Source organism: Haliaeetus leucocephalus, unplaced genomic scaffold, assembly GCF_000737465.1.
Source record: "Haliaeetus leucocephalus isolate CR32 unplaced genomic scaffold, Haliaeetus_leucocephalus-4.0 Scaffold555, whole genome shotgun sequence".
Classification (NCBI taxonomy): Eukaryota; Metazoa; Chordata; class Aves; order Accipitriformes; family Accipitridae; genus Haliaeetus; species Haliaeetus leucocephalus.
In genome coordinates, this window is record NW_010972991.1 from 16,387,982 (window position 1) to 16,400,946 (window position 12,965).

Sequence of the window (12,965 nt, forward strand, 5' to 3'; positions counted from 1 at the left end):
CTACAGATTCAGCAATCCACTGGTCAATCTATATATACCGAGTCAGGTTAAATCTTTGCATTATTGCATTACAAAATAAAGCTAAACATGCTCCCCTACTGACACAATCTGAGGAAACACCAATAAAAAAAATCAACTGGGGAACACATTGTCCCCTTTGCTGTTCCTCCCACTGCCTAAGTTGAAATGGCAGAAAATCATGGACTAAAAATTTAAGGAGCTATTCAGGCATAAGGGTCCCTACCACAGTTAAGTTTTCCCTAAATGCATATATAAGGCCAGTCCAGATTAATACCAGTCCTGTGCTGTAGGGGAAGTTTTCAAGGTACATCTGGGAAATCCCAACTGAGTCCCCTTCAGCCTTAACTCACTTATACTGTGATATGGAATCTATGGGTTTCAAATGCCAAACCTGTTCCTGCTTTGTTGTGTAAAGTTGGGGCAAACCAAAATGCTGGACTGATCAGTCCAGAAATTCATGAACCTAACTTTGTAGCATTTTCTTTGCACTAGACAGAAATAACTGTCATAGGAAATAAGGGCATTATAAAACACTGGCAACATTCTTTGCAAATAACAGATCGCCATGCAATGACATATGTTTACCTTTCTTTTTCTATTCAGTATTTAATAAAATATCCGGTGGAAGTGAGTTTGTGTTTAGTCTTCAAAGACACATTGCTGTTTCATAGCATGTTCAATAAAGAAACACCAAACTAAGATTTTTCCGTGTGACCAGTAAACTCAGCTGTGTGTACCATCTGAGTATCAGATTAATTCTTACTCATATGTTCCTTGTCTTTGTGTTCACCCTACCTTCTGTCTGGAAGAAAGTAAATTTTAACATAAGGATTCCTTGGCCTTCCATCTTCCCTTGAAGGAAGATCCTTTGCTCCCAAGATTGTCACTATTAACTGATGACCAACCTTGTCATACCACAGTTTTATCTGTAATGAGAAAATATTAATTAGTGAACTCATTTCTACAACAAAGTAGCATATTAATCCTTAAAATGAATTTTGCTCATAAGCTTCTATTTATACTGTTTACTTAAACAGAAAATATCATGTTATACTTTGTATTTATAACAAAGCATAAAAATAGCTTCAGTATGTACCAGGAGTTACTCTTTTTTAAAAAGCCTGTACAATAAGTACATTATTTCATACTAATTGTTTTTCACATGGTGCTTTGGTTAGGATTATTCTCTCTTGGCAGTGATATTGTATTACTTGCATTACTGATGTATGGTATTCATATATATACATTTCTAAGGAGTCTATGCACAATGAGCAAATGAATTTTTCATGTCCTGTTGTGCTGGAAAGACTATGGGAAAAGACCATAAATATTTCAAACCTCTAAATGTTTTTCAAGATGCAGGGACTCATGCTGAAATCATATAAGCCCTCCAGAAACTGTAAGAGAGAAAGGCTCAGTAGTCCAGCCCTCTTCACAGTCCAACTCAGCAACAACAAGGCAAAAACTACTATTACTCATCTGTAGAAATTGTTATAAATCAGTCTTAGACTTGGCCTGCTATCCTTTTTTACTACAGTCATTAGAAGCTGCTATTTAGCTATTTCAGTTTGAGTACTATAGCTGCAAATACATTATTCAAGGAGAGGATATACCTACTTTAGAGAAGTCACTGTGGAAAGGGGAAATGGTGCAGTTAGGACAAAACAAAGCTTTCCAAATAGCCAGGGAGTCATTACATGGTGGTACCATTGCAGTATCATTAACTATAGCTGACAGAGGAGGCTCTCTTCATGGGGAGTTTGCCTGAGACAGAGGACAAACTAGGACAAACTAGGACATTTAAAGGAAACACCTACCCTGCCTGAACTTAAGGAATTCAAAGAGGATAATGCCCAACTCCACACCTGACCGAGCAGTGCACCTTTAGACATGAATATACCCTAGCTAAGGTAAACATAACCAGGGGAAGATGCACTTTCTGTGGAGTCCATCTCACATCATTTCAGAGACAGGGTCTCCATTTGCTGTCATAGCTCCTCATCTTCAGCATTTCAGTCAGTTAAAGAAAGGTCTTGATGCAATTCTCAAGACTTTTGACCCAGCAACAAGAGGCTGATTCAGCTTTCTGCCATTCCTAATACTTCAGTAAGTGAGATTACACTAAGACACTCCAAGTCAATCAATGGTGGCAGTGTACTTCTTCCTTCTCCATTACTTTAGATCTTGCAACTCCTGTAGCCACCAACCAGCAGTGTTTGAATAGATGTTAAAAAGGGGAGGATACCTGTCCTCTATTATCATGTTGTTGGCCCTACTACTGACTTTATAGGTTTCTGGTACCAACAGTTAAAGGTCTCTGTGGCCACTAACACAGAAAACTGTGTGAAAGAAATTATCCTTAATCAGTCAGATTTGAGAGAGTTCTAGATGCTCTTCCTACATTACTGCAAAACAAGGGGCTTTGTCAGTATTTTTTCTAAACTGAGAATTATCTGGACGGCTAGGTATCTTCATCCAGCTACAGATCACAAATAGAAAGCTTTGCACCAACTATATGAATCCAAAGCAAAGCTTTAATGACCACTGAAGTGCAAATCAACTTAAATGTTCTCTGACAGTAAATGTATCCACCCACAGGCTTCCTTGGGAGTCCTTGGGCAAAGGACAGACTTGGCTAGTCCCACACCCCAAGGGTAGTAGCACTGAAGACAGTGTTCTTCATCTGTTTTTTTTGGAAAAATTACCCTTGCTTAAGCAGAATGCAATATATTTGTGATCCAGACACTATCACAAACTGTGACTGAGTGAAAGTGAGATAATCTAGACATGGGTGCCAAAAATATAACCAGAATTATGTGTTCATATGTAGGCTGAATACTTCATCACTATATTTGTTTCAGACTGAATTTTTGCAGGAAAACTTCAGTCAAAATATTTGGAGAATGAGTCTAAGCAGAAAGTTAAATCATCTGACATAATTTCTTTGAGATGCTCTAACATCTGTGTTTTGGAACAAGAGCTCGAAATTTGTATTGACTTATACCTTCTACTTTTCTATTGATGGTCTGAAAAAAATTGGAAAAACTTGTACACAATGGGCATATTTTCCCCGCAATTCTGCTTGTTACAGGAAAGGTCAGGAGGCAGAATTATGACCAGACAGTTCTCTCTCTTTCCTGTGTATACACTACTAGCACTCCAATATATAGCACAGGCACTTGTAACCCAAGAAGTCATTTGACTTGAATGCAAAGAGAAGAAAGGAAGAAACTTGGAGTGAGAGAATGGACAAAGAGCCCCATGGAGAGGAGGATGGGATTGCATTCTCATAGGGTTAGAAGAAGGAAGGAGGGACAAATCAGAAACTGCTTTAGAATTACTGGGAAAGTAAAGGATACAGAATGCTTCTTGGTGAAACAAGAAGAATGAAGCCACTAATGTCAGGCACCATAGAAGAACAGAGGGGCAAAAAGAGACTGAATGAGAGAAACAGATTGAAGTGACAAAAGAACCAGCCATTCTGTAACTGGCACAAAATATGTAGCACAGAGAGATTGGGATGAAAGAAAATCTGACAAGAAGTCAAGACAGGAAATTGGAAAGGGAAATGAGAAACAAGGAGTTAGACTAGCATACTGAACATGGAAAATTAGTTTGGGAATAGGACTGATCTAATTCTGACTCTCCTGTGCATAAATATTATGACAATATTTGGATAGTATGGTATTTTCCTACAAGAACCTGTTCTTCTCTATTCACAGGGAGAGAAAGGACAGCCATTTAAGACAGCCAGGTGCAGTCCAAGAGGAGAGGATTCCAGCCCTTCCTCTTTCCCAGAGCTCTTGTGTATCAAGGGGTGGATCCCTTAAAACATTTCAAAAGGTATTTACAAATTGAATGTTCTTCATTGTCTGGAAGCCTGGTATGAGACCCTGGCGCCTGATTTGTAGTGCTAAGTAAAGCATTGGAACTGAAGTCTGTGGTGCGTATTATGCCTGGGCAGAACCTGGTTGTCTCAGACTCTGATCACAGTTTCTCAATTCTTAATTAGTAAATGCAAGACAATCCTACCACACCTCATAGAATAGTATATATTTTTTATGTTGTGAAATAAACATGGGATGGCACATGTATAACAGGAAAGTTGATGAGGAAATGATTTTTTCTTTTATAGCTTTGTTGAGTTGCATGCAGAAAAGATTCCTAACACCAAAAAGTGAAAAACATTGAATTATTCAATCCATGGGGTGAAAGCCCCACAAGAATACATGGGTGTGATTCTCAGCACTGAAAGACTTAAGCAGCTGACTAACAGAGCAGAGTCTACAAACCCTCCATTCAGCAGTTTTTTACACATGCAGGAATGGCCCTTTTAAAAGCTTAGAACATTTAAGAAACTGTGATGATTCAATCCTGATCTAAATGAAGGAAAGGGAAAGCTAAAATTACAACACATAAAATACACCACAGGAAAACCATCCTGGCTGATGCTAATGTGGAGGCTAACACCTGTAAAAAACTTCTTGAATAGGACTTTGTCTACCTAGATAATTTAGGATGTAGGTACCTAAAATTCACTTAGAAAGTCATCCAACCTGAATGCTTTCTAAAGATCTTTCAACTTAGTATTGAAGTCCTGGTAACTTACTTGCCACATACATGCTCATATACTTTCCTTGCCTAGGCTCCTTCCCTAGGCAGATGTGCATCTAATTCTTGACTAAATTTACATTGCAACCTACATTCAGGCAAACAGGCATCTACATTCAATGCGTCCTGGAATTGTGAGATGGTTTGTTTTCCATAGAGTTATTCTGCTGCACTCCTTGAGACAGGCTTCCAGGTAAGAATACCTGCCATGCAGAGCGCAAGAAACAAGAACTCTTATGCAGTCAGGCGATGAAGGTAGTCATCGGGGGAAACAGAGATGAGGGTCTGGTCCCAGCTTTGTAGGATTCTTTCTTGTTTTTAACCAATAGTGGTCTAATACAATATCAATACACATTCTGGGTAGCAGGTCTGGAGTCTGCTACACCAAAATTAGGCTTTCTTTGCTATCACCACACACTTATATTCCCAGCCACACAGTATCTCAGCTTCAGATGAGACTTCATACTCCAGAGAAGAAAGGGATGTACAATAGTTTGATGATAAAGGCACTTTTCTGAGAGACAGGTTCAATCTCTTCAGTCTAAACAGGGCTTAACCCACAGATGTCCCGTTTCTGGAATGAGCCTCCTACACATAGAACAGTATTTAAAAGCTGACTGCTGGTGTTGCATTCTGAGAAATGAGAATGCAGGTATCTAGTATCCTGTTTGATCCTCTGTAGCCTCAGAAGAAGATGCCTCCCTCTGGAGAATTAAGTCACCCTCTGAAGTAGCCTATACTTCAAATAGAGTTAATGAGGATAGCTGTCCTTTATTTGGGCTGGATCACTCACTGCAGAAATTGAGGTATTTAGTTCTTTCCTTCAACTGGACAAGTCTAAGCTCCTTCCCAAGGTACCTCAGACTTACTTGAAGCTAGCATAAGTTAAGTTATATAAATTAAGGACATAAATTCAGTTTACTAGATTTCATCCTTTTTCTTTTATATCTCATCTTAACTAGAAATTTTATTCAGAGTGCTGACTGAGGTCAGAGTTCTTGAAAAGAAGTAATCACGTAATTAGGACCTATAGTCTAATACATATGCATAAGGGAAATCAGTTAAGAAAATCTAGATAATATCATTATCGCCACTTCCTATATTCCTACCTCATGAATGTTTGACTCTTTGCTTAACTATGCAATTCTAACATGGTTTTGTGCACAGCACATACAGGCATACTATATCTTAAGTGATTTAAAAACAGGGAATATTTGAAGTTTTTAATTCTATGCTACACTTTATTTCTTTCTTTGTTATATAACGGTTGCTTCACGAATCTCATGGAAAAGAGATAAAACTTGTGCCACTGGGAGAGACTGCCTGCCCTGCAGCTTAATTTCTACCACCACAGCCTACTCAAATATCACTGGGTTTGAGAGACAGCTGGTCAGGCATTTTTGTTCTTCTGTTGTTCATTATAATTCTTCACGTAACCTAGAGAGCTGTTTTTTAGTATAATATTTTGAAACTGAGATACTACTTTTCTTTCTTGCATTATGCTGAAACAAGAGGTACACCAGCAGTATCTTTTGTTGCAAAAACAAACAAACAAAATTTCTCAGTTTATTTAAAAAAATGCCTACAGCAAACATTTTATTTGGACTTAAGCTTATGTAGATGCAGACACTGCCCTGAGGTGGTGACGTCTTCAGTATAGTGAGGTGAGCTTTGCATGTTGTTAAAAATACGTCTAACAAATCCTGACTACTGAGGGTTGCTAAACCAAACTACTATTGCTGTTTGCTTCAGTTGCTGTCTGATATGCTGGAAAAAATACAAGAAAAGGCTGTAAATTGAATAGCCTCTAGGATATGAAGGCCAGAAAATTACAGAGGTATTTAGGCTGCCCTAATCTAGATTTCTTTTAAAAATTTCTTTTTTAGTGGCTTTATCTTGATTTCAATAATGCCAAATAGGCGCATGCATATATCTTTATACATGATCAAATATATTGATGTTCTGTATTAAAGAAAAAAGGATGTCTGAAATTTTTGAAATTAGAAAAAAACCCAGTGGTTTCATGGCAACTCTGGCTCAAAAGGAGGCTCCACCAAGTAAATAAGAGATACTGCATGGAAAACACAAATTTAAGAACAGATCATTTCCTACAAAGATATCGCAAAGCGCTACTCTGAAAGTTGGAAATTTGCTGGTATGCTAAACTGGATCTAAAAGTTAAGGAAATAAATATGCATTTTTCCAAGTACTGTAGAATTAGTAAAAGTTCAGGAGAAGGGTGCATGTTAGGGAAAAAAGGAAATTGAGTGGTTTTCTTCCCAATAAAATAATAATGATGATGGGTTTTAAATCATCCAGTGGTACAAGAGCTAGAAAATGAATGGAATGACACAGAGAGAAGTGTGGAAGAGGAACTTGTGCCAGAATCTGGGACATTTATCACCAGGATCAGTTTCAGACTAACAAGCAAAGAAGATGCAAGCAAGAATAAAGATGTGCATTTCCTGTTGAGAGCAATGTAACAAATAGGTATAAACAGAATGTTTGGAGATCCTAATTCTTGTAGGGAATTTACAGACACAGCTATACCACAGCCCACAATGTAACGTATACTTCCTGACAACCATCAACAACAGCTCAGAGCTCTGAGTTAGCTAATTTCTCATGCCAAAAAGTAACCAGAGTTCTGCACTGCTGCTGGACCGCTTCTAACAGACTTGTTTAAAGATCACTGGAGAATTTATGTTCTTCTCTGCAGCCTGCAGTGTAAATAGATCTTAAATTAATCCATCTTAAACTATCTACCATCCCTACTAAAAGTGGGCAGATCAGTGACTTTTTGTTTCAGTCTAGTTGTAAAGATGTTGCCAAGGTCGTAAGTTTGAGCTCGTCAGGAACTCGTCACAAATACTATGTTTAGCTTTGACTATTATTGAGCTCTGCAAAAAACTGTTAGAGAGGTCCACAATGACTCCACAGACATTATGCAGAAACAAAATTGCAGCTAAAGATGATTCTTACCTACAATATCAAAAATAGTCCAGTCAGAGGTGAGAGAGTAAGCCTCATACACTTTCACCTCTTGTTGGATATTCTCTATTAAGTATCACACTTGTTTTATTTTCTTAAATGACTACCATAATTGTTTGGTCAAGGTAATTTTTTTTGTTTGTTTGTTACAGGATATTAGCCTAAGTAGAACTGACAATTTTTACATCTATTTCTTTATTTTATATAATGTGATTAAAATACAGAACTACTACATGTTACTTCTACATTACAACATTCCATGAAACATGCAGGTTTCAGGCAGACGTTTCTTTTTTAAATTGAACAATCAATTGTCATATCATTTCTTAATTTATTTTGCACATCTCTAAAAAGAAAATAAATATTAAAAGACTACTTCTGTCATATACAGTATTTACCTTTATGAACTACTTAACAACTTGTGATTGAATTTGTACCCCTCTGATTTCACTACCATGAGCAGAAGCCAGCTTTCTTAATCATGCTAAAGGATGTTTTAAGTTTTTAGTACAGAGACAGTTTATGTCAGTAGCACATAAAGATATGTTAACCTAAAACAATTCTATCAAGACATTACTTTTTTAATCTCAATTTTTTTCTTAGATTTTTTATTTTGAATTTACATTTAAGCAGTTGTAAGGACTATTTTCAGGAAATAATATATTGTGAAAAAAATTGTACTTTATCAAATATGAGTCATAATCAAACCATTTCCTACAGTCTTATTTAGAATTCCTTTATAAATATATATATATGATCTTTTTTCCATTTCAATATGAAATTTAGTCATCTTATTCTGATCATTTAGATCATCCTTTACATCTTTCTTTGAGCACTTGATCAAACGAGAGAAACATTTATACAGCTCCCACACAAAAGATTAACAACTCCATAAAGATATTTTGTAAGAAAAGCAGATAATATTCTATTTACAAAAAAACCGAAAAACATGCAGCAAAGAAAGATAAGCATTGTAACATATTTAGTAAAACCTAGTTTTGCATTAATCTACAGTACCTTAGGAGTTTCCTGATGAAAAAAGGCAAACAACTTGTACCTAAACAGAATACCAAAGCTAAATAAATTCAGTAACACAATGGAAGAATTCATTTTTTATTTAAATAGAGTTTTGATTATTTTGATGTACTTTTAAAATGCAAGAACCAAGTTTCATACAAAAGAAATCTGTTTCTTTAAACAAGGTACAAATTTTTTGCCTGTCTTCCACTCAAGGCGCTACTATTACTTGGAAAATGCAAAAAAGGATGTGTTAAGTAATGATAATGAATGATTTAAAGAGACATTCATCTTTATATAATGACCTCAAGCACAAGATTATTTATTTGCTTAAACAGTACACACATTTTGTATGTGGGATGCGTAGCCATCATCACTATTGAAACCTGTATGAGTTTAATATTGGGTAAACAGCAAACTAAAACTAGTTGTCTCTTTAAATTTTAATTTAGTATTTTAACCCTCATGCAGAATTTTACAAGCTGCTCACAAGATGACATGGAACTTGTTAATATGGTTTAAAGCAACACACTAAAAACATGGGAAAACGGACTATAATGTAACGTTTTCCTACTATGCATTTTCCATAACAAACAAAAGAAAAAACCACAACTTTAGTTTCTGTCAGGCAGACGAAGTCTTTACCTGAACCCTAGGAACAAAAGGCGTTGTTCTTCTACTAAGGCTTTGGCTCTGGTAAGCAAAATTAAAGAAAAAGCAATAAAACAAAACCAAAAAGGACAACACGCTGGAAACTAAAAGACCAAAAGTAAAAACAAAGACACACAACTATTACTTTAAACACAGCTTTACACCAACGACATATTTATCTAACACAAAGTATTTTAATGCAATGCATAAATTAAATCTGCAAATCTGTTACCAAATCATACCAAAACCCTCTGATGGAAATTCTGGCCTTAGGGAAGTCAGCAGGAATTTTGCCACTGATTCCCCAGGAGCAAGGATTTCACTTTGCAGGTCTACAGATAACATTTGCAATAGATTTAGAAATAACATTAACAAAAGGAGCAGGTCAGCAAAGTGTGATTTAAAAGTGGGGTAGGAAACATAAGTTCAGCTTGATCATCCCTTTCAGGAAGATTGTAGATGCATATTCAGAGAGAGAAACAAGTACAGTTCACACACTGACAGCTTTGGTTGCTTTCTAGAGTACAGCAAGTAAAGTAAGAGGCATTTCTACAAAAAGCCCTCCTAAATACTTAAAAAATGATTAAGAGAAAGTTAGTGCTATCTGGTATTAGCATTACATGGGGGAAGGTGCAACTGATGTATTTCAATTCTCCAGCAATCATGACAGAAATGACATATGGTATATACAGAAAACCCTTGCATGAAATGGGATCTGGAGCATTTAGCAAACTTAGCAGTTGCATTGCACACATAGATGCATTTATAACTCTTATTTTTGCAATATAACACTTCTGACCACATACAGCCTTGTGGATTCCAGTGGCTACATCAACACTACATCAGTACAGGCAACACTCCTAAGTTCCTGGACTAGCTACAAACTCCAACCAACCACTGTCCATCTTCAGCTTAGGGCAACAGCTAATGGCATGGCACAGAATGGGTACTGAGTATGGGGAATGGACAGGAACAGGAGCATATGTTGATACCTCAGAGGGCCAGGGAGTGGGAGAACAGGAGCATGGGAGCAGGTCACAACAACCACAGCAATCTGATGGATTTGAATCTCCTTCACCTCCCTGTTCAGTTTTCCTGAGATTATTGATCTATTTTGAAGTGATGGAAATAAGCTACTACTCAATATTCACTTCTGTAAGAAATGTACCCAAAGTATGGAGATAGGCAGTGTGATGATGCTTCTGCCACCCTCCTTGCTTACTTGGCATGCACAGATGCTGGAGAAATCTGTTCCATAAAATGTGTGAAGTAATCTGTTCTCACACCAAAGCAAGAGGATATATAAGAAAATTTCACAGTCTGGATGACGGGTTTTCTCTGATGTGCTCCTGTGCTCTGCGAGGCGCAGCAGCTGCACACTGCCCCCCGCTCTGCACAGGCAGTACTGCATAGCCCAATGTATGGGTGACCTACTCACATAAAATAAAGGCAGATTTTCACATTGCTTCTGCTCTGTATTACAAGAGAAATACAGATATTCCAGAATATCACAATCCTAAGAGGGATAGAATATCTCCAGCCATGCACCAGGGACCCTCACCTGCCATATTCTGCCTTGAGAAATGGAGGGTAGTAAGCACCTTGTGTGCACTACCTAGAACTTTCCAGGTTTTGACGTTACAGAAACAGCAATTTACTTTTGTAGAGGTAGAAAGGGGAGAAAAGAAAGGGGACAAGAAAAAGGTGAAAGGGGGAAGGGGAGCATGTCTCATACTTGACCTCATCCCCCCAACATGGCGATATATTATGTCCTTCACAATGTACAATATCTGCTTTCTAATATGCTACAGATATTACAACTACAATTAATATACCTGTATTTTTATTGCTTTATAAACTGAATATGTATGGAAAATCTACTGAAGTGGTTCTGTGGTTCAGCTGTACAAGGAACTAGATTAATTTTTAAAATTACATCCCTTTTCTCTTAGAATTTCCACCAGTACAAAAATGAAATATTGTAATTTTATACCGGTATCCATTTAGACAGTCTTCTAGTCATGTTATCAGTCTCTAAACCTAACTATTGCAAAAGCATTCCAAGTTATAGTTTTCATGCAGTATTAAAAAGGTAGCCAGAATGCAGTAATGAAGCAAAGAGAACCAATACACAAACAATACTGACTTTTTCAAAATGATGTTAAAGGAAAAACAAATCAGTGAAAAACCACAGAAACAGGAACCAGACGAAGCAAATAATAATAAAACAATAATTGCAATAAGAGTCAGATACTCCCCCGAAAGAACAATGTGGATCAAAAATGCCATAAAATAAACTGCACAGAATACAAATAAATTATTTATAGATATTAGTAAATTATAACTACACAATAGTTGATTGTAGTTGCACATAATTTGTTCAATTAAATATGTATTTGCGCAGAATAATCATTAATAGAAAGATTTCCTAACTATGTGAGATGGTTTGCTTCATGGGAAATCCTATTAGCCAGCTCTGGAGTGTCACTGTAACCTCAACAGAAGAAAACTGGTACACAGACTAATGCCAATACAGAGGAAAACACAGAAGACTGAACAGACGAAGACACCCCTGAATAATATAGAGGCATCACTGCAGCTAAACTGGCTAAAACCGTACTGAACATAAATAAATACATTCCAAAACACTATTAATATAAAAACCCTTGAAGTATATGTAGCACTGTCTGAATAAGGATGCATATATCCAATATTTATTCAAATACTTTAGACCTCCACCTGAACTGTAGGTATTTCCACTTCTGCCCACAACTCTTGTATTTCACAGCCTATTAACCACAGCTGCCCTAACAACAGCCCATCAGGACTACATAGTATTGTCCAAAAGTACAGAAAATACTTCCAAAATCTTGCCTATCATGTGTTTCCTCAGATTCATCACACCTGTCTGAACTCAGCCACCATTGCCCAGAAAGTCAACTGACCCACCACTTCCACAAAGAACAGCATCCTGTCCCCACCGACTGCCAGGGCTCTGCAGTTATTCTCCTGCCTAGGCTTTCACCATAAAGAGCACATTCCCAAATACATTCGGAATTTAGTATTTCATTCCATTTAGGTCTTATTCGGCTATTTGGAATGAATGAGTGTTCCATGAACTGTTCTGTCAGAAAGGAGCTGATTAAAATTGTGGAAAACCAAAATACTGAAGCTCATCCATTTTGTAGTGTTCAAACTAAAATAGTTATTGGAACTTCAGGAGACTTTTAAAATTCAATTTTTCCCTATTATTCACCTTTGCTAAAGGCCCAAAATTTGAAAATCTCATAGTCTGTTCTAATTTTTCAAAACATCTCCAACTCTACCACAAGCTGGTTTTTTTCACTAACTCTTCCAAAGTTTCAAAACTTTTTAAGATTATAAAATGAGAAACCAGAATTTTTAAAAGTGAAGGAAAAACTACTCATTGCACTACCTTCAAGGCACATAAACCCCCAAATTTGAAAAGTAAAAAAATTTGTGATTTTTCAAAACTTAAAATATCAGATCAGAAAGAAACTACAGATATACACTGTTTTGAAAAAACTGTTCCTGTAGCACACTTCAATTCTCTTAAAGTCAACTTTTTCTAAAAATACACTTTAGTCTACCCATTTCAATGTGCCCAGTTAGGTGCCACTTTGCTATGTATTTACACCATCTTCAGACATTAT

At 36.7% G+C, this 12,965-nt stretch overlaps 1 protein-coding gene across 5 annotated transcripts in view; it reads right to left on the reverse strand.

The window, feature by feature from the left end:
• RIMS2 (regulating synaptic membrane exocytosis 2) overlaps positions 1-12,965 on the reverse strand; it is a 487,588-nt gene that overhangs the window by 203,184 nt on the left and 271,439 nt on the right. For 3 of the 5 annotated variants that reach the window (XM_010577010.1, XM_010577008.1, XM_010577009.1), the window contains 2 exons: positions 9,286-9,333; positions 817-947 (listed from right to left, as the gene is read on the reverse strand). In XM_010577010.1, coding sequence (XP_010575312.1) covers positions 817-947; positions 9,286-9,333 — 179 coding nt within the window. The remainder of the gene's footprint in view (positions 1-816; positions 948-9,285; positions 9,334-12,965) is intronic. The other 2 variants (XM_010577012.1, XM_010577011.1) reach the window with 1 other exon arrangement.